Raw genomic sequence first — 23,126 nt, 5'->3', positions numbered from 1 at the left:
CCAGGTAAGAATGGCAGTTTCCTTCCCTAAAGGACATTGGTGAACCAGATGAGTTTTTCTGACAGTCAACAAAAATGGCCACCACTCGACTATTGAATTCAAACTCCACCCTTTCCCGTGGTAGAATTTGAACCAGAATCCCTTATGCCTCTGGATTAACAGTCCAGTGATAATGCCAGTAGGCCACCACCTCCACATGAAGCTGTTGTGCTATTTCACTATCTGGTCTATGTTATCCTGACACTCTCCTAAATTTAGAATTGTGGTGATTCATTTGCTGTCTTTGTTCCTTAAGATATATGATTTATTGTTGAAAGGAACTTTCTAATTAACTTAACAAAGTTGTTTATGTTTGATTGGTATAAGATCCAATGAGATTAATTAAGTGATTTATTATGTGCACTGACCTCATTTTTCATATTTTGCAACTTGAGGTTGTGTTATTTCTTTCCATCATTAAAACTGGTATACTGACGAAGTACAAATGAGTCACAAAATTCATGAGACATCCCTAACTAAATTCTCTGAAGTGTCAGCCATTTAATCTAGCAGTAACAAAGAACTAAGATACTTTGCAATAGTGTTTACAAATTCAGTGGAACTGAAATATCAAAAGAAATATACGGTTTACAGATAATTAGAAACCAATTAAATCACTCATAAAATATGGATGTAGTGATAATGCCACTGGACTAGCAGTCCAGAACTTTAGGCTAGTCATCCAGGAATCTGGGATTTAAACCCATCATGGTAAGTGGTAACATTTAAATTCCAAAGAAAATCTGGAATAAAAAGCCCACCTAATGGTGACCATGTCACCACTGTCAATTGTAAAACCCATCTGGTTCACTAATGCCATTTATGAAATAAAATCTGCTGTCATTACCTGGTATGTGGCCTACATGTCACTCCAGACCCAGAGTGATTTGGGTGACTCTGAACTGTCCTTTGGGAAATAGGAATGGGCTTTATCTGTGGCCCCAGACTTCGACACCCACATCCCATGAAAAAAATAGAAAAAAGCTTAAGGTAACAATAACTCTAAAATCTCATACTTTATCAGTGTGTAAAATATTCAAAAATATCTAAATGTTTAAGAAGAGAAATAGAGATAATCCAGGTAATTACAAGCCAATGAATCTGATGTCAGTGGTGGGGAAGCTGTTGGAGAAAATACTAAGAGAGAGGATGTATTCACATTTGGAAGTGAATGGACTTGTAAGTGATAAGCAGCATGGGTTTCTATGAGGAAGGTCATGTATCACCAACTTGATTGAGTTTTTTGAGGAGGTGTTGGAACAATTGATGAGGGAAAGGCAGTGCATGTTGTCCCCATGGAGTAACATACTTGATAAAGTACCTCATGGCAGGCTGATACAAAAGGTAGAGTCTCAAGGGATCCAAGTTATGCTGCCTAGCTGTTCGCAAAACTGGCTTGGTCATGGAATACAGAGAATAGCAGTGGAAGGGTGATTGTCAGAATGGGGATCAGTAATAAGTGGTGTCCCGCAGGGTTTGTTTATTATATATATATATTCTGGACGAAAATGTAGATGGTATGGTTAGTAAATTTGTGGATGACACAATTGATGAGGATGGAAAGTGTGCAGCAAAGGTTTACCAGGATGTCGATTGATAATGGGAACTGCAGATGCTGGAGAATCCAAGACAACAAAGTGTGGAGCTGGATGAACACAGCAGGCCCAGCAGCATCTCAGGAGCACAAAAGCTGACGTTTCGGGCCTAGACCCTTCATCAGAGAGGGGAATAGGGAGAGGGAACAGGAATAAATAGGGAGAGAGGGGGAGGCGGACCAAAGATGGAGAGAAAACAAGACAGGTAGAGAGGAGAGTACAGGTGAGGAGGTAGGGAGGGGATAGGTCAGTCCAGGGAAGACGGACAGGTCAAGGAGGCGGGAGGAGGTGGTAGGTAGGAAATGGAGGTGCGGCTTGAGGTGGGAGTAAGGGATGGGTGAGAGAAAGAACAGGTTAGGGAGGCGGACACAGGCTGGGCTGGTTTTGGGATGCATTGGGGGGAGGGGACGAGCTGGGCTGGTTTTGTGATGCAGTGGGGGGAGGGCAAGAACTGGGCTGGTTTTGCGATGCAGTGGGGGAAGGAGAGATTTTGAAGCTTGTGAAGTCCACATTGATACCATTGGGCTGCAGGGTTCCCAAGCAGAATATGAGTTGCTGTTCCTGCAACCTTCGGGTGGCATCATTGTGGCACTGCAGGAGGCCCATGATGGAGATGTCATCTGAGGAATGGGAAGGGGTGTTAAAAAGGTTTGCGACTGGGAGGTGCAGTTGTTTGTTGCGAACCGAGCGGAGTGTTCTGCAAAGCGGTCCCCAAGCCTCCGCTTGGTTTCCCCAATGTAGAGGACGCCACACCGGGTACAATGGATACAGTATACCACATTGGCAGATGTGGAGGTGAACATCTGCTTGATATGGAAGGTCATCTTGGGGCCTGGGATAGGGGTGAGGGAGGAGGTGTGGGGCAAGTATAGCACTTCCTGTGGTTGCAGAAGAAGGTGCCCGGTGTGGTGGGGTTGGAGGGGAGCGTGGAGCGGACAAGGGAGTCGTGGAGAGAGTGGTCTCTCTGGAGGGCAGGCAAGGGTGGGGATGGAAAAATAGCTTGGGTGGTGGGGTCGGATTGTGGATGGCGGAAGTGTCGGAGGATGATGCATTGTATCCGGAGGTTGGTGGGGTGGTATGTGAGAATGAGGGGGATCCTCTGGGGGCGGTCGTGGCGGGAGCGGGGTGTGAGGGATGTGTTGCAGGAAATGCGGGAGACGCAGTCAGGGGCGTTGTCGACCACTGCGGGGGGAAAGTTGCAGTCCTTGAAGAACGTGGACATCTGGGATGTGCGGGAGTGGAATGCCTCATCCTGGGAGCAGATGCGGCGGAGGCGGAGGAATTGGGAATAGGGGTTGGAATTTTTGCAGGAGGGTGGGTGGGAGGAGGTGTATTCTAGGTAGCTGTGAGAGTCAGTGGGCTTGAAATGGACATCAGTTTCTAGCTGGTTACCTGAGATGGAGACTGAGAGGTCCAGGAAGGTGAGGGATGTGTTGGAGATGGCCCAGGTGAACTTGAGTTTGGGGTGGAAGGTGTTGGTGATGTGGATGAACTGTTCGAGCTCCTCTGGGGAGCAAGAGGCGGCGCCGATACAGTCATCAATGTAACGGAGGAAGAGGTGGGGTTTGGGGCCTGTGTAGGTGCGGAAGAGGGACTGTTCCACGTTACCTACAAAGAGGCAGGCATAGCTGGGGCCCTTGTTGGTACCCATGGCCACCCCCTTTGTCTGTAGGAAGTGGGAGGAATCGAAAGAGAAGTTGTTGAGGGTGAGGACGAGTTTGGCTAGGTGGATGAGGGTGTCGGTGGAAGGGGATTGGTCGGGCCTGCGGGACAGGAAGAAGCGGAGGGCCTTTCTGGTCTGGAGGTTTTTAGTATGAGGAGAGGTTGGATAAACTCAGATTGTTTTCACCAGAAAGATGAAGGCTAAGGGACGACCTGATAGAGGCCTACTAAATTATGAGAGGCATAGATAAGGTGGACAGTCTAAAGGATTTTTTTCTGAGGTGGAAAGGTCATCTGCAGTGGCATGGTGGCTCAGTGATTAGCACTGCTGCCTCACCGCACCAGGGACCTGGGTTTGATTCCACCCTTGGATGACTGTCTGTGTGGAGTTTGTACATTCTCCCTGTGTTTGCGTGGGTTTCCTCCGAGTACTCTGGTTTCCTCCCACAGTCCAAGGATGTGCAGATTAGGTCGATTGGCTGTGCTAAATTGCCTGTAGAGTTCAAGGGATGCCTAGACTGGAGGGGGGTGGGGGTTAAAGGGGGATGGGTTTGGGTGGGATGCTGTGAGGGTCACCGTGGACTTGTTGGGCCAAAGGGCCTGTTTCCACACTGTAGAAATTCTATGATACAAGCGGGCACAGGTTTGGGGAGAAATGCAGGGAAAAGTTTTCACCAAGAGGGTGGTGGGTGCCTGGAATGCACTGCCAGTGGAGGTGGTGGAAGCAGGCACATTAACAACATTTATGATAGACAACACCTTGATAGGCACATAATGGGAGGCAAACAAAGGGACAGAAACCACGCATGGGCAATAAGTACGGGTTCTAAATAAGGATTAGAATTGGCGTGAAACTGGATGGATTGCAATTATTTTTCTAGCAACTTTCCTCAGAACGCTGTTGGGTTGAATTTTCTTGAGGGATGTGATTCCCGCTCATCCACTATATTTAATTGATGTGCAGAGAATATTTATTCCCATTGATTTATTTCAATATTTTTCTTTCTGCAGAAGAGAGGGGGAGCCTCCCATTGAAAATGGTTGGATTCCATTCATTGGTTGTGCTTTAGAGTTTAGTGCTAATCCTCTTCTGTTTCTGCAAACTCGCCAGAAGAAATATGGAGATGCTTTTACATGTAAAATAGCTGGAAACTTCATCACATTCATCACTGACCCCTTCTCATACAGTTCTGTAATTCGACATGGAAAACATCTGAATTTTCAGACCATTGCATTAAAAATTTCAAGAAGGGTGAGAGCTCCTGCTTGTTTTCTGAAGTATTATTTCCAAGTACAGTGCAAAATGATGAACTGAATATGTTGCTAATTTTATTGATCATATTGTATTACTTTCTCTGATTTAACGGATTTATCATATTTTGCCAGAAGCTTAACAGATGGCAAATCGTCTTGCAATTACACTCTGAATATAAACACATGACTATCTCATGTAAATGATGATGTCCAAAATTGGTGGATTCAGAAATATAATTTAAATGTATTGCAATAACTCAGTCAAAAATAATTTCTGAGATAATGGGAACTGCAGATGCTGGAGAATCCAAGATAACAAAGTGTGAGGCTGGATGAACACAGCAGGCTAAGCAGCATCTCAGGAGCACAAAAGCTGACGTTTCGGTTTCTGTCTTGATTGCTGTATTGAAAAGGTAGTTTCAAAGTCTGAGCCTGCCAAGTAGCTTAGCAAGGTCAAAATTACAAATCATAATCAAGTCAGTGACATGTGAACAACTTTTGGATATATAGGATGTCCTTACTTTGCAGGGTAAGCAATATCTGATTCTTCAGCTAAATTAACGTCATGTTCTTGCCTGCTCAAGTTGCTTTTGGGAGCATATAATCAATCACTGTTTGTGGTTGTTTTCTGGTTTTTCAGTTATTTTAACATCATCCCAGTTTAGCTATCTTTGCATAAACATGTTGTATCTGCATTGTTGTGCCATACTTAAGTATTCACGCTGTACTCAGCAACATAAGTCATTAAATTACAATTTACATGCTTACACATTTTAATTAAGCACTTAGAGATGAATTTCTACATTCTTAATTACTGATCATAACTTCGGGGAAGAACTACTGAGGAAATGTCATAAAGCCCTTGAATGTTCATTCTTACCCGACCTCTACCTTACCTTCTCATGACCAAATAACATTCACTATTAATTTCCCTAGTGTGCTTTAGCTCCATGAATATTATAAAATCTACTTTGCTTCTTTTTCTCAGTCTCTTCATCTCAAACCTCTGTATTCTGGTTTGGTTTTTTTGCTTTCTACTGATCATCGACAAACTTAGAACACATGCACAACTGTTGAGTCATAGAGTCCTACAGTACAGAGACAGGCCCTTCGGCCCAAACTGGTCCATGCTGACTAAAATGTCCATCCATGCTAACCCCATTTCCCTGCAGTTGGCCAATATCCTTCTAGACCTTTCCTGTCCATGTATTTGTACAAATGCCTTTTAAATGTTGTTACTGTACCCGCCTCAACCACTTCCACTGGCAGTTCATTCTATATGTGTATCACCCTCTGTGTCAAAAAGTTTCCCTTCACATTCCCATGTACTCTTTACTTTCTTACCTTAAGATGATGCCCTGTAGTCTTCGATTTCCCAACCTTAGGAAGAAGACTGAGTGCATTCTCCCTACCCATGTCTGTCATGATTTTATACATTTCTAAATAAGATTCCCCTCAGTCTCCAATGCTCAAAGAAAAATGTCCTAGCTTGTCCAACCTCTTTCTATAACTCAGTCCCTTGAGCCCTGGGAACATCCTTATAAATTTCTTCTGCAATCTTTCCAGTTTAATAACATCTTTCGTGTAGCAAGGTGACCAAAACTGAACACAATACTCCAAGTACGGCCTCACCAATGTCATGTACAACTAAAACATAACTTCTCAACTTCTATAATCAATGACTGAATGAAGGACAGTGTGCCAAAAGCCTTCTTCACTGCCCTGTCCACCTGTGACTCCCTTTCAGAGAACCATGGACCTGAACTCCAAGGTCCCTCTGTTCCACTACACTCCTTAAGGCCATTCATCATGAAACTCCTACATTGATTTGACTTTCAAAAATGCAACACCTCTTACATCTATATTCAACTTCATTTGTCATTTCTTGGCTCACTTGCCCAGCTGATCAAGATCTTGCTGCAATTTCTGATAACGTTCCTCACTGTCCATGATACTACCTATTTTAGTGTCAGCCACACACTTAGTAACCATACCTTGAACATTCTCATTCAAATCATCGATATCAATAACAAACAGCAATGGACCCAACACTGACCCATAAGACACACCACTAGTCACAGGCCTCCAGTCCAACAAGCATCCTTGCACTATTACTCTCTGCTTCCTACTGTCAAGTCAATTGTGTATCCAATTTGCCAGCCCTCCCTGGATTCTATGTGATTGAATCTTCCAGAGCAGCCTACCATGTGGAACCTCATCAAAGGCCTTACTGAAACCCATATAGACTATGTCTACTGCCCTGCCCTCATCAACCTTCCTGGTTACTTCATCAAAGAACTCTGAACAAATTTGTGAGGCATGATCTCCAAAGCACAAAGCCATGCTGGATCCTGTTAATCAAACCTTGTCTTTCTAAATGCATGTATAACTTATGCCTCAGAATATTCTCAAGTAACTTACCTACCACAGATGTTAGGCTTACTGGTATATAATTCCCAGGATTTTCTTTGCAGCCCTTCCTGAATAAGGGGACAACATTCACTTCCTTCCAGTTCTCTGGAACCTCACCTATGGCTAACAATGATGCAAATATATCAGCCAGGGCCCCCACAATTTCTTCTCTCGCCTCTTTCAGGGTTCTTAGGTGTATCTGATCAGGACAGGAGATTTATCCACCTTCATACATTCTAATACGTCCAACACCTCCTCTGCTGTGGGGACTGTCTCCAAGATATCACCACTAACTTCAAGTTCCCAAATCTTCATATCTTTCTCCATAGTCCACACAGGAGAGAAATATTCATTGAGGACCTCACCCAACTCCTGGAGTTCCACACATGTGTGTCCACCTTGATCCTTGAGGCTTCCTATTAGTTATATTTTTTTTCCTTTAATATACTTAAAGAATTTCTTTGGATTCACCCCAATCGTCTCAGCCAAAGCTATCTCCTTCCCTGATTTCCTTCTTCAGTAAGCTCCTGTATCCCCTTGCTCCATCCCAGCTCCCTGTACTTGAGGCATGCCTCCTTGATTTTTTTTGGTCAAAGCCTCAATCTCTCTTGTCACTTGAGGTTCCCTAATCCTACCAACCTTGCCCTTCACCTCTCAGGAGCATATAGACCTTGAACTCTAGCTATCATACTTTTAAAGCCGTCAATTTGCCAGAGGTCCCTTTGCCTGCAAACAACCTACTTCAATCAACCCCTGCAAGCTCATGTCTAATTCCATCAAAATTTGCCTTGCCCCAATTTAGAGCTTGAGTCTGTGGACCAGTTTTGTCCTTCTGCATAACTATTTTGCAATTAATAGAACTATGGTCACTGGTCCCAAAGTGCTCCTCCACTGTCACCTCAGTCACCTGTCCTGCCCTATTTGCAAACAGTAGATTGAGTTTTGCCCCTTTCAGAATAGGACCCTCTGTGTACTGCTTACGGATACTTTCCTGAACACATTTACCAAATTCCACTCCATCTAAGCCCTTAACACTATGGCAGTCCCAGTCTATGTTAGGAAAATTAAAATCCCCCACTATGACAACCTTATTGCTCCTGAAGGTCTCCTTAACCTCCTTGTGTATTTTTTCCTCTAATTCTTGTTTACTATTTAGAGGCCTATTGTACAACCCCAATAACGTCACCATCCCCTTCTTATTTCTTAGCTCCTCCCACAAAGCATCACTAGATGATCCATCAGTTATTTCATCTCTGACTACTGCTGTGATAGTCCCCTTAATCAAAAATGCAACTCCCCCTTCCCTTTCCTGGGAATGAGCTTTTGGATTCAAACCTGACGGTCTTCAAATATGAGTTGTAACAATCATTGGATCACCACCATTTTCTCAAGGGCAATTTGAAAAGGGGCAAAAAATACTGGCTTCATTAGTGGTGTTCTCCTACATCCTGTGAATGAAATAAACAAATGCTCAGTGTCCATGCTGAGTATCAGGCAGCAGTTACCCAAGCGTTTACAGCACAACGCCTTGAATATTGTAGCAATACCACAAAATGGTTGCCATTTTGAACTGACTTTGGCTCTGTAGATGATAACTCTGAAACAAAGTAGTACTTGTTATTCAAAACAGGTATCAATACAGGATCCTTGGGCACGAAGAGCCTGTCATATGAGGAGTGGTTGAGGGCTCTAGGTCTGTTCTTGATGGAGTTTAGAAGGGTGAGGGAGTGATCTGATTAAAACTTACAAAATACTGTGAGGTCTGGGTAAAGTGGATGTAGAGATGTTTCCCCTAGTAGGAGAGACTAGGACCTGAGGGCATGGCTTCAGAGTGAAGGGATGACCCTTTAGACTGACATAAGGAGGAATTTCTTCAGCCAGAGGGAGGTTAATCTGTGGATCTCATTGCTATTGATGGTTATTTCTGGCCAAGTCATTGAGTGTATTTAAGACAAAGATAGATAGGTTCTTGACTAGTAATGGGATCAAGGGTTATGGGGAGAATGCAGGAGAATGGGGTTGAGAAACTTATCAGCCATGGTTGAATGGCACAGCAGACATGATGGGCCAAATGGCTTGATTGTGCTCCTAAAACTTATGATCTTAAGTGCTAATTCTATCCGACAAGACTATAATACAATTAGAAATGAACATTGTCTTTTCACAAAACATTATTATAGCAAGGGTGAATATGTACGAAAGGAGGTGGTGGAGCCAATTACAAAGGAAGGAAATAGCTTGAAGCATAAGTTTCTTGCTTTATTCTATTCTGTAAAACTATAAGAGAAACATTAATTCAACAAATTGTCCCAATGTTGGGCTGTAACTCCTTCCTAGAAAAGTTATTGGGATAAAATTGAATGATTCCCTGAAAGTAGTTTTCTACATCAGCAGGAGTGATAATGTTATGGAATCAGATCAGCCACCTGTTATACATGAAACATGGTTTTTCTGTTCATTAGCTTTGTCGGTTTTTTGCCTTCACTGAATTTGAAGATTAACTAAATTAGTCATTTTAATAGATTCTCAAGGCTAAGGTCTTGCAGATTGTGCCTAAGCACAATTTACCAAAGTTATCACTCATTTCCTCTGTCAATCTCTTGGTCAACTCAAAATGGGAACCATGTTTTATGGACTTCTTACCTTTCTAGTCTGCAGTATCCTATCAACCAGCATGACAAATGATAAAAATAATAAAACTGTTCTTATATTAAGAGATGAAGTGAAAATAGCCCAGAAGGAGAAAACAGTAATACTGATGAATAAGGCACACTAGTTTGGTTTGGCTTGTACAACTCTAAAATGAAGGACCAGTATGCTCATTACTAAGTATTATTTTTAAAAACTGTTTTTCCCCGAGACAGCACAATAGCCATGAGGGAAGGGATACAAAGGATTATGAAGAATTACATAAGTTATATCTGTTTGAACACCTGAACTGCCAAAGATGTCAAAATATGTGGATCGTTTCAAAGAGAAGACATTGGAATGAGAACACAGACTGCTTGTCAACTTATAGAGATAGTAGGAACTGCAGATGCTGGAGAATCTGAGATAACAAGGTGTAGAGCTGGATGACTGTCGAGCAGGCCAAGCAGCATCAGAGGAGCAGGAAAGCTGATGTTTCGGGCCCTTATCAGGTTACCCCTCCTGCAACGTTGAGATAGAGCAGTCCAAATTGCAAAGGCAAAGAAAAAAATGGATAGCACCTTCACTGTGCTATTGGCAAAAGTAGTAAGTTGACTTATACGTGGTTTAAAGTAAGTGGGCACTTGTCCTCATAACTGAGAAAAGTAATGCTGGCAAAGAGTGAATTTAGAAGACAGAAATTAGAAAGACTTGTTGAGATGGATGTGTCATGCTTTACCAAGTGATCCAAAGAAGGTCAATGTACTGCGACAAAAGACAATAAAAGAGGAGAGTTCTGGATCAGCTTTGCTAGCATTTATACAAGTTTACAACAGGAAAAGCCCTGCAAGCACTCAGGAGTTTCTTTTAGAATACAAGGTGTAGAGCTGGATGAACAGCAGCAGACCAGGCAGCATCAGAGGAGCAGGAAAGCTGACGTTTCGGGTCTTGACCCTTCACGGGTCCAGTATCAGCAGTTCCTACTATCTCTGAATGAGTTTGTTGAAGTTCTATGGAACTAATTTCTAAAAACAGTAATGGGTAGATTTCTGTCATGAAAATGAAATGCGTTAAATAAAGAGCAGACTACTCACCCATTTAGATTATCACTCAGGCAATGACAATGAAAATCTTTGCTCGATCAGACAATTGATACTAAGATATTTATTTCTAATTCTTTCCATTCTTTCATTCTTTATCTCAGTGAATTTCTACATTCATATTTCCTAACCAGGCCCTCGATTTCTCCGATATTGGATTACTACCTGTTCTCACTTCTTTCACTGCACCATCAGTGACCAACCTTTGACTCATTTCATATTGCCTCTGAAATTTTCCTTGAAAAAAAATGCTTTGAGCTTGCTAAGCTCATTCTGGCTTCAGGAGCCTTCAACAATTTCACATCTATAAGCATGTTGTTTGTCTCCCATGGCTGATAAATGACCCTTTTTCTTACAAGTCACTGTCTCTTCGCTTTGCAAGTTATTTCACTTTTCTACTAAATGAAAGAATCCTGTTTCTGAGCATAGTTTTAGTTTAGTCAATGGACTCCTGAGATCTCCATCCTTGCTGCTATTAGTATTTAAAAGTAGTGAACCAAATTGCTCTCAGTTAGAAGAAATCTTGCGAATTCTTTCTTAATTTAACATTTAGTGAACTTTTCATCAGGAGAAAAGGAGTTCAAATTTTGTGGCAAAGACGGTCAGAAGAGACATTTTGTCTATTCTTTCCTGAATGCCTGCAGCACAAAATAATAATTGTGTGTAAAAGACAGCTTTCATTTATAAATTGTTGTATAGAAAGTAACTAGTCTGTATTTATTATCTGCAAAGTGATGTTTTTCTTTATATTATGATATGTGCAATTCTTTGTGATCTATCATTAAAAAAAATTGATTTAATTTAATTTCCATGTACAATAATGAAAAGAATGTTCCAATTTGCCTTCCACAGGTATTTGGTCATGCAGATTTTACCGATGCTAAATATGAGATAAGCTATGATGAGATTCATCAAATCTTCAGCAAGACCTTGCAGGGAATCTCTTTGGGCCCTCTGACCTCAAGCTTAATGGAAAACCTCCAATTTGTGATGTTACAAGACAAGAAAATGTCAGATTCTGGAAACTGGACCACTGAAAGCCTTTATGCATTTTCATACAGGATAATGTTTGAAGCTGGGTATTTAACACTCTTTGGAAAAAATGAAAAAGCAATGAAACATAATAAGATTGAAAAGATAAAGGCTCAGCATGCTGCCATTCAGTCTATCATGGAGAACTTTAAGGTGTTTGACAATATATTTCCTCTTTTAGCTGCTGGTATTCCAATTTTATTTTTGAAAGTTGCCAAGCAATCAAGAATGGCTCTAGCGCAAGCATTACTGCACAAAAACCTAAGACAGAATGACAATAAATCTAGCCTTATAGAGGAAAGAATGGCACTTTTTGATCGTTCACCTGCACTTGATGAACTTAACAAAGGGAGGTCCCATACCACAATGCTGTGGGCTTCACAGGCAAATACACTTCCTGCTGCCTTCTGGAGTGTATATTATTTACTAAGGTATTGTTGTTATTTATAATTTTATCTTAAAAGTTTGAACAGTTTGAAGTGATTTTAAACCTGAGCACAACGTTATGCTGTCTGTTTATCTTGTTCCACAACCATTTGTATGTCTTTCCTTCGACCAGCTTTCTAACCTAATCACCTTGCTGTGGGAGTGTGGACTTTTATCAGCTGTCTGATGTGCCTGGTGAAGGGTTTCGGGGCTGAGAACATTAGGGGGAGAACAACATTGAAGACCATTCTAAAAGTCTGTGGGGAGAGGCAGAGGAGATGTGATCTGAAAGGAAGACACTACCACTTCTACCCAGCACTCTCCCAGGTTTTGTCTGCAGAACTCGAGATTTAGCAATAGCCTCATTGGCTGTTTTTCTCTCTCTCTCTGGACTCTATCTCCACCTATTGTTTACTCCTACTCCTCTCCACCCCTTCTCCAGCTTATATACCGACCTTTTCCTAGTTATAATCAGTTCTAAAGAAGGGGCACTGAACTCAAAACGTTAACTGTGCTTTTTCTCCACAGATGCTGTCTGACCCGTTGAGTTGTACCAGCAATTTCTGTTTTTGTTTCTGATTTCCAGTATCCACAGTTCTTTAGGTGTTTTGTTTCCTCAAGATCTGATCCCTGCACTATCCTGTTAGTTACAAGCTGCTAATCCCATCCCAAATCTTTTCTTACTATTTTCCTGTTTAGTTAAGATTGTCTGCCAGTCTGGCACTGAAAGAAGCACAACTTAGTGTCTTGGTAACTTGTCTGTGGCCTTCCACGTCTCATTCTTATGCAAGATCAAATTCCAGTTTGTAGAAGGGCTGAGCTTTTACTTATAGTTTGTCTCTTTCAAAGACTGGGGACAATTCTGACTTTCCACCTTGGAAACTTTGAAATCATTTCTGTGGAACAATTTCTAGAAATGCTTAATTATTTTACAAGGGACACCATATAAGTAGAAAATGGAAAATCAATGGATGATTTCCATATTGTGGGTTTTGGTAAGCTTCCCATTACTGTCCTCCAGTTTGCCATTCTTCCACCAATTCTAAGGTGATTGATTAAAGAACTTTGTATCCTTGAGTGGTGACATTGTGGAATGTCACTACCTGACTCCAGTGAACATAGATAATTTATTTTAAGTGAATTGATAACTATTTGAAGCAATACACATGCAGACTGTGAGGAACAACTCTATACTTGCAGAATGAGCCATGAAACATCTGCAGCCCCTAATGGTGCAACATAGGATCATAAAACATAGCAGTAGAATTAGGCCGTCTGACCCATCAAGTCTGTTTTGCCATTCAGTTTCTGGCCGATATTAACGATTCTGATTGATTTGAATGCATGTGATGCAGAAATGTGATATCCACCCAGGAAAGGCAAAATTAGCTTGGGAGCAGAGGGAATTTACAATTCACTACATTACTTATACTTAACCGCCTCTCAGCCATCTCAGGATAACACATGTACAAATACATTTAGGGGAGATTGGGTATGTGCCACATGTGTAGATTTGTAAGGAGATAAACCATTTGGGATAAATGTAATATGTTAGTGTTTCACAAAGCAACATTGACATCAAATTAAGTAAAATGATATGATTTTTTTTCAGCAGAGTGAAGCATATAGTATCCTTGTGGGATATAATAAACCTTTCTCTTAGTGTTAACTTGGGTAAAGGAATGTTCACCATTTTTAAAGTTTAAGATGATGAACCATGAAATTGTAATAACATAGACTTCACGAGGTCAGAGATGATTTGGGTGTTTTAAGAATACCTAAGTGATTAAGTTTGTTGGAAAGAATGAGGGAATGTACATGCTGCAGTCTTGAAGGGATGAAGAAACTTGATTTTGACACAGCCTATGAGATTTTGAATCTGAAGTTTACTGAAAGATTCAGTGGTGACATTCAAAAGGGAATTTGATGTTTATTTTCTTAAATACTAAACATTTAAGGTGTCTATTAATGTGTGGTAGCAAACTAGTTTATAATATCAGTGTACTCACTGATTGTGAGCGTGTCCTTTGTTACACAAGTACCTCAGCATTAAAACTTTTTTTTGCCATACTGGACATTCAGTAGACATGCCAGAAAGTTGGTGCTTGTCCATTCAAGAATAAGTAAATCTTTAATGGTAAATTAGATCTTAAACTTTATGAGCATTTAGTAGTGCTTCATAATTTCTTTTTTCAATTAAGCGCTATTTCCAGTGTCTAGTTAAAACCTAAAATTTTCCACACAACATACACTAAGCAATTGGGAAGGAAGTTGAAAAAGTCAAAAAATGAACTGTACTTTGATTTTTGATAAGGATGTTGAATGCTGTTTGTGGAGAAACTCTGTGGGTCTGGAGGAGTGCTGGAGAATCAGGTTAACTCCACTTTCTCTCCACAGACCTGCTGAGTTTCTTTAACAATTTCTTTTTTACAGAACAAACTGCAGCTGCTGGAAATCTGAAATGATAAAAAAACTAGATTTTTTGCATATTAAATAATCTTTCCATTGGTGTTGTGGGGAAGTTTAACCATCCCATCAATTGTGGGGGAGTGATATGGGACAGAATGAAATTCATACCAGAGGAGGGAATAGAAGATGAGGAAATTAACATAATGTTCACGTCGGTTTCAAGGGGCAATAATTGATTCAGCAAACTTAATTGTTTTTGTATGGTTAACAGTAGTATGCATTAGATGTTGTTCAGATTTTCAAAATCACATAGGCTAATGAATCGGATCAAAGAATATGGGCAACGAAAACAAATTGCTGGAAAAGCGTTCCTGAGGAAATTTCCTGGGGAAAAGTCATTGGACCCAAAATGTTATCTCTAATTTCTCTCTATAGATGCCGACAGACCTGCTGAGCTTTTCCAGCAGTTTCTGTTTTTGATTCTGATTTCTAGCCTTTACAGTTTTTCCAGTTTTCAAACAATATGAGGTTGGGGCAATTTTTTTTAATTCTCTGGATGACTTAGCAACACTAAAGTTCCCCTGGCGGATAACATATGTCTGTGCAAAATAAGCATTTGTTGGATAATAAGTTAAGTTGATTGGGTTACAGGTAAAATGTATAGCTAGTTAGTCAAGATGAAAACAAACTCATGGGACGGTTATTCAGAACAGCGAACAATGGGCAGTAGTTTACAAGCTCTGGTACTGGAGCACTTCACAATTCATATCAGCAATTTAGACTTTCAAATTAAACATAGAATTTTAACTTTTCAAATGACACCAAATTGAACTGTTAGTCAATACTGAGAAAGACTAAAATAAATGGAAGAGCTTGGAAATTGATCAATGGATTAATTTCTTTTCACTTTGGCCATTAAATATGGTGGTGTTCTGAAAATTAACAGGCACAAGATTATAAGCATGCACATACTAAATGACATGTTTGCAAGTTCATGAAGCTCTTGGGTTTTTGCAATGCATTTTAATTTGACACCTCAAATACTGTGTCTAGGTTTGGTTGCCATACTATGAAAGGGATATAGTGGGTAAATCTCTGCCAGACAGATCGCAAGTTTCCCTGTGACGTGATGGCCTAGTGGTATTTCCACTGGACTGTTAATTCAGTGACCCAAATAACATTCTGGGGACCTGGGTTCAAATCCTGCCATGGTAGATGATGGAACTTGAATCCAATAAATATCTGGCATTATTAATCTAATGATGACTACAAATCCTTTGTTGATTGCTGGGGAAAACCCATCTGGTTCACTTTAGGCAAAGGAAACTGCCATCCTTGCCTGGTCTGGCCGACATGTGACTCCAGTCCTACAGCAATGTGGTTGACTTTTAACTGTCCAATAAATGCTGCCTAGCTGGTGATACCTTCATCCTGTGAATGAATAAAGAAAAAAAATTACTAGGCAAACTTGGCTTACCTCAGGAAGCAAATTTTGGGTGGCGGAGTGCGGTGGCAGCAAAACTGCTTTTTTGAAAAAAAATCTCAGTTGTCCGTTTTACTGCTTCAAATGTTTGGATACTTTAGGATTTCAAATTTTGTCAGTTCCATGCTGCTGCTTCTTCAACTGTGGACTCTGCTTCAAGAGGTGATAAAGGCAGTAGGTAGAAAATCTATGAAAGGAGCTGGATCAGCCTGGGAGATGTGGAATTGGTGATCTGTCTCCTATGCTAACCGTTCCTCCATTCACAATGCTGCTCAGCCACAGAGATTTGCAGCTTTTCCTCTCACAGTATTAGACCACACTGATGAGGGTGGCTGAAAGGTGGACTTTGTAACTGCTTGTTATCCTTGACGTTTTGATTTCAGCTTCCCCTCAATAATATTGGAGGTTTTGGTTTATGAATAAGACGAAAATGAACGTAAAGGCATTGTTCACAAAAAGTGTGTCTTGATCATGTTTACAGTCTGCTGATACCACTATATGTTGAGAGTTGGCAGCACAGAGCAGTGTAAAATCTGAATTCCAAAATTTGAATAAGCATGTTCCAGATTTTCAAGTCTTAAGTATAATAGTTCCTTTCATCAATATTCCTAGTGTCCAGTCTATTTGTTATGTGGATTTTATTAAAATTATTTTGGAAAACTTACAGTCCTTAATTGGAAACTCAGCTTCTATAAGCATTAGAACCAGACTCAAGGAGCTGCGGACAGTCAACCAGACAAGTGCCAGTGCAGACTGATGAACATGTATTAAACATGCACCTAATTTTCTAATCAACCTGTTCAGAGACACTATAATACACTTCTGCAGCAGGTGGGACATGAACCTGGCCTCCTGACCCAGGAGTAGGGACATTTCTACAAACAAGCATATTATTAACTTTATACACAAGGCACGGAAACATGGTCCAATGTGTGATTTTACATGGCTAAGGATGTAATTTGGCATATACCTATTAATTTCCTAGACCACATTTTCCTGTAGAGCTGGAGCTTGTTTGTTCACACAGATCACCTTGGTAAGTTAAGAGGTCATGCTGCATCATTGGTAAGAAACATGGCTGAAGGTTTGCTTAGGGCACCTAATCCACCTGAACTAAAGCTGGCAACCTAATGGAAGTCTTTCAACTTATATAATTTTTGTGGAATAAATACAGGGAGAATATTTCCAAGTCAAGAAGAGCAAAATTAGAGGCAGTCAATTTTGAAACATCTCACCAAATAGGGAGTTTAGAAGAAACCTCTTACAGGATAGGAAGAATGTGAAACATTTTGACATATGAAGTGAATAGTGCAGAATAAATGCATTTAAGGGGAAGCTAGATGAGGCAAAAAATGTGTTGATAGCAAGACAAGGGAGTGCAAGTGGAGAATGAGTGCAGGCATAATTTCTTTGGGCTCACTGGCCTGTTTTTGTGCTGTATATTTGATATAATGAGGGTTAGTTACCCAGGATGACTAATGTGCAATGCAGAGTGATGTCCACAGCATGGATTCAATTCCTGCACCAGCTGAGGTTTACCAGGTAGGGGGACTTCCCTTCTCAGCCTGTCCCCTTAGCTGAGGCATGCTGATCTCCAACCTGTTTCTCTTACGAGACGGCAGCCTTATGGTCATCTCGAACAATGGTGACTTACTTTATCCTATAAGTAAAGTTGCCATAGTCCTACCAGACCATTAGATACCATTAGAGAGAGATAGGTGGTCACGATTTAACCTGAGGGTCACTGTGCCTCAGCTGAGGCGGGAGACAAGAGGGAGAGTCTTTCGTGGTAAAATGTGTGGGGCTTTATCTTTTATATTTTATATAACCCTGTTATACCTTTTATAAGTCACTGATTAGGCGGTAGTTGGAATGTTGTATCTGGTGAATGGGCCTGAAAAGGCTAATATTGAGGATCGCCTTAAGCACCACCAATAATTATATCATAACAGGTAGATTGGTGAGGATGGGGTTGATTATATATTTCTCTCTCTTTCCCTCACTGCTTACTAAAGACCTAGTTGAGCAGTTATCTCCTTTAAGATTCAGCCAGCTCAGTAATGGTGCTCCCATGCAACTTTCATCTTTAGGCTGAGGAAGCCCCACGACACTGCCACAGAATTACGCTAACTACTGAATTGGAGTCTATGACCATCAAGGTGAGACTTGCACTGAACTTTCAAGCAATTGACACCTTCCAAGGTGTCAGTGGGGACCCGTGTCGGATCTCTCAATCACCAGTCCACAAATGTGTCAAGGTGGTGACCAATGCAATTTGTGCCAGATCACATTGCTCCTTCTCATTTCCCTTTGACAAAGATAGTGCGTGGAGGTGTGATGTCGCTTTGAGAAGGCCATCCTTTCTTGCGTAATGCAGCTGAATTCTTTAATAGAAAAGGGTTGCATTTTATTAATGCACAAGTGATCTGTGATGCCTAAAGATGAAAGTTGCATGGGAGCACCATTACTGAACTGGCTGAATCTTAAAGGAGATAACTGCTCAACTAGGTCTTTAGTAAGCAGTGAGGGAAAGAGAGATCTGTGATCACTTGTTCCACTTCTTAGAGGTCGGCATCCAACACCTTGGGAGCTGCCATGTTGCCTTCATTCTTGAGAACTTTGATGATCCTGCTGCTTGTAGTGTGCAGCTGCATTGTAAGGATGATTACTGGAGACAGCGACTGCCATTGCTGATATGGCTGATGACTCTGCCACTCACACACCTGACTGATATGGAGCAAAGATACAATGCAGCCTATCCATTACTAGGGCCAAGGTGGAGCAGATGATATGCTTGCTGAAGTGAGGTCCTACTGTTCAGATTGGTCTGGGTTAGCCTTTCATACACCCCAAACAGAGTGTGCTGCATAATCCATCCCATCTAGCCTCCCCCCAGCCCTACCAGTCCCCTCTATTTATTTCCAAGCTCCCCTCCCCCTCCCCCGTCCTAACAAAGTGTTTCAGCCTGAAACGTTGACTTCCCTGCACCTTGGAAGCTGTATGACCGGCTATGCTTTTCCAGCTCCACATTTATTGATTCTAGCTTCCAGCACCTGGAATCCTTACTGTCTCCTACAGGACCTGTTTCCTGACTGTCAGCAAGGTGAGAACTCAGTGGAAGATGTAAGTGTAAGTGACAAGCTAAAAAGGCTTTCATCAGTTACATTGAAGAGTTACAGTTATGACTACTGAGAGATTTTACTTTCAAGCATTTCTCTCAGGAAGTGTATTTTCTTGACTATTAAGGATTGAGAAATAAACAAACAAGAGACTGAGAAGGATTATTAATTAGAGTAGATGATTTTGGTATTTAAAGAGAAATAAAGAGAGGAAATTAATGATCGTGTTGAGAGCTAAAAAGAGATAGAAAGGAATAGTAAGATGAATAGTTTCTAATATTTTAAATTTTCAAAAACAAACACTCATTACATGAAAAATGAGAATCTGCACTTTTAATTGTCAATTGCTGAGCTAAGGAGATAGACTGGCAGACATTTATCATTATCAGAAACAAAAACAGAAATTATTGAAGAAACTGAGCAAATCTGGCAATATCTGTGGAGAGAAAGCAAAGATACTGTTTTGAGTTCCAGTGACCTTTCTACGGTCAACTCTTGAGAAGAATCACTGGCCTTGAAATGATAATCCTGCTTCTGTCCACAGATGATGGCAGATCTGCTGAGATTTTCCAGCAACTTCTATTTTTGTTTCTGGTTTCCAGTATCTGTAGTTCTTTGTTTTTTTTAATTAACCGTTATCATACTGTTAAGAGGAAGTCTATTTAAGTTGTAAATTTCTACAATTACTTCCTGTGTTGGAATTAGTTGTCAATTAATGTACAGATGCAGGACCATAATGAAAATACTATGAGATGCCATTTTTGCAAAACTAATAATAGAGCAGTGTGATACATCCAACAATTTGTGGAGATTTGCCATTTGGCAGATATCTCTTTCTCACCATAATTTGCTGGTCAATTTGTACGTTAATAGTAATGAGTTATTTATTAGTCATTATTTTATCAGTAAATTCTGGGCTACTAAGTTTTGGGAACAAGAAATCCATGTGGAGCTATTATTTTTCATATCTAGATGGAAAGCTGTCATATTACTGCCTGTGACATTCAATTTACAACATTGTTTATTTGGTTTTACATAATCTACAGGTCTCCAGAAGCACTGAAAGCAGTGAAAAATGAAATTGAAAACTTGCTTTGTGTGACAAATCAGAAGCATGGAGACATTAATATTCCTATTATCTTCACCAGAGAACAATTAGATAGCATGACAGCTATGGGTAAGAACATGAAAACATTTATCATTTGAATCATATATATGTAATAATGATCCACATGATCTGAAGACTAATTCACAACTAGTGGTTAACACTGACCGTCATACAAGCAGCCTGGTATTGGACAGTGGATTTTATTTATTTCTCTTTCATTAATGTAATAAGTCACAATTTTACTGCTAAAAACAGCCAAAAAAGTAATTTTGACAAACCTTTCAGAACTTAGGAACTACAGTAAGTTATTCAGCACCATTCACCTTATGATGGCCGATAGTTTCTGTAACTCCATCCATCTGCCAGGGTTCAATAAAGCTGGACTGTAAATTCAGGACTGAAATTTTCAGTTGACTGAGATTCAAGAAAATTCCAGATTTATGTTTGAGGAAATGTTTTATGACACCACCTCAGAATGCCTGGTGCTAATTTTAAGAATACACTGAGACACATTCTGGACATCAAGTGGACCAACCAAGTCACCAACACTGAAGCCCTCACCCGCGCCCAGGTACCCAGCCTCTTCACTCTACTCCAACAACACCGCCTCTGCTGGTTGGGTCACGTACATCGTATGCTAGACAGGAGGATCCCGAAAGATGTGCTGTATGGGGAATTGGCCATCAGCAAGAGAGCATGAGGACAACCTCATCTTCGTTTCAAAGATGTCTGCAAAAGGGACACAAAAGGGACCTGGATGTTGAGAGATGGGAAGATGTCACAAACAATCGCTCACGCTGGAGATGGGAACTACGCAGAGGGCTGGAGTGAGGAGAGGAGAAACTGAGGCTTGCCACTGAGGAAAAGTGCGCTCGACAGAAAGACAGCAACACGGCAACATGGGAAGAGAGTGTCTTCAAATGCAGTCGCTACAACCGAGACTGTCACTCCCGTGTGGGCCTGTACAGCCGCAACAGATGTTGTGCTATCATCAGCAGCTGAATCAAAACTCTCCAGGCGCAGATCCATGGTCTCTTGAGACTGACAGATGCCACAACAACTCCTTTTGCTCTGTAATCTCCCAAGGGAAATCTTTTTCTTCCTGTGTACCCTTTAATCATCTTAAACACCTCATTTAGATCACTCCTTTATCTTCAATATTCAATGCCTAATTAATGTAATTCATCCTCAGAAGTTAATCTTTTTAATACTGACAATAATCTAGTAAACCAGCACTGTATCTGCTTCATGGTTAACAGACAGTGCAGTGTCCAGAGTGAACAATATACTCTACGTAGGGTATAAGCCGACCTCTGTATAGCTCTAACATTACTTTGTACAAAGTCAAAAATCACACGCCATCAGGTTATAGATCAACAGGTTTATTTGAAAACACAAGCTTTCAGAATCTTGTAAGAAGGAGCAAGATTCTGAAAGCTTGTGATTTCAAATAAACCTGTTGGACTATAACCTGATGTTATGTGATATTTGACTTTGTCCACCTCAGTCCAACACCGACACCTCTACATCATTACTTTGTACTCTAGCCCTCTTGAGATAAAAGACGAAATTCCATTAATGTCTTTTTTTATATTTAGTACCGGTTGATTAAATGTTAATGATTTTTGAATCTGAACATTATATCTTTCTAACCCATCTTTCTTAAGTCCAAAATGGATGGCCTCATGCTTCCCCATACTGAGCTCTATCTGCTACAGTTACGTACTTCATCTAACACTAACACTTACTTCATCTATCAATGTACATATACCACTTAATGAAGCAAATCAATCTTGTGCTTCCAGTGACATTGATAATACACTAGACTTTATTATAGTTCACAATACTATTAGAACCATTGGACAGCAGCTTCTTGCAGCAGTGAATTTTCCGATGGTGTGACCGAACATTGGAGATGGGACAGCTAGCTACATGCAATCGCACAGTTTCCAGCCAATTAGCTTCACCCAGCTGAAGGCCCAGCCGACTGCATGGAGGGCCAGGCAGGGAGTTGCAGACTCAGCTGTTACCACATGGATTTCTATGCCAGGGCACCATATTTAGATGGCATTCACTGGTTGAAAGCCAGCAACATCATTCAACTTGTCTGAGAGGAGTACTGCTAACTTAAATTGGTGTCAGACCCTCCTAACCTGTCACATGTGGATATTCAGAGCAACTGCCGCTTTCCCTCAGAAGTCCATGCACTGATTTCCCTGGACAACCACAATCCAAGCCCATTGTAGCAGCTCAACCTCCTCTTCCCAGATCAACAATGTTTACTATACAGGAAAAGCAACACCTACTCACACCAAATTTTCCTGGACAATTACCTCACCTGCAATACATCAACTTTAACCATTCATCAATCAGAAAGCATGTATTTTTCATTTGCTGTTGACTTAAATGGCAACATGTGTCTTAATGAATATGCACAACATGCCATGTATTAAAAATAGGTGCTGGCATTTGGAAAACACAATCCTTTTTTAAACCTCTGCCAACTTTATTCAAAACTTTAATTCTGTAATCAGGAAGTTGACATTTCATCTCTCACACATTGAGATGTCCCTACTTACCTTGTTTCCCCTCTCCAAGGAGCTTCATTAGATTATGCCCTTTGAGTTGAACTCTTCATTTATACCTTATGGTCCATTATCTACCATTCTTTGTCATTGTGGTTAATTTCAGAAATAAAATTTGTGCATTTGTTTTACTACGCATTAGGGATAACAGTATTTTTAGTTGGGCTAGAGTCTATTGTCCTTGAAAATGCAGTGGTAAGCTGCCTTCCTTGAACTGCAGCAGTCCATTTGCTATAGGTTCACTCACAATGTTGTGAGGTAGGGACTTCCACGA

General features: G+C 40.7%; 1 protein-coding gene and 1 non-coding gene across 2 annotated transcripts in view; both read left to right on the top strand.

The window, feature by feature from the left end:
- The window catches only part of LOC125452135 (cytochrome P450 7A1-like), a 37,117-nt gene that overhangs the window by 3,637 nt on the left and 10,354 nt on the right, over positions 1–23,126 (top strand). The window contains exons 2-4 of the mRNA XM_048530157.2: positions 4,308–4,548; positions 11,543–12,153; positions 20,206–20,336. Coding sequence (XP_048386114.1) covers positions 4,308–4,548; positions 11,543–12,153; positions 20,206–20,336 — 983 coding nt within the window. The remainder of the gene's footprint in view (positions 1–4,307; positions 4,549–11,542; positions 12,154–20,205; positions 20,337–23,126) is intronic.
- On the top strand, positions 12,879–13,010 carry LOC125452150 (small nucleolar RNA SNORA35). Its single transcript, XR_007247482.1, has one exon. It is a non-coding gene; the product is annotated as a small nucleolar RNA SNORA35 (small nucleolar RNA).

The sequence above is a fragment of the Stegostoma tigrinum genome, chromosome 5 (genome assembly GCF_030684315.1).
Source record: "Stegostoma tigrinum isolate sSteTig4 chromosome 5, sSteTig4.hap1, whole genome shotgun sequence".
Taxonomy (NCBI): Eukaryota; Metazoa; Chordata; class Chondrichthyes; order Orectolobiformes; family Stegostomatidae; genus Stegostoma; species Stegostoma tigrinum.
Note: the sequence above shows the minus strand (reverse complement) of the source record. Positions and strands in the feature narration are given on the sequence as shown.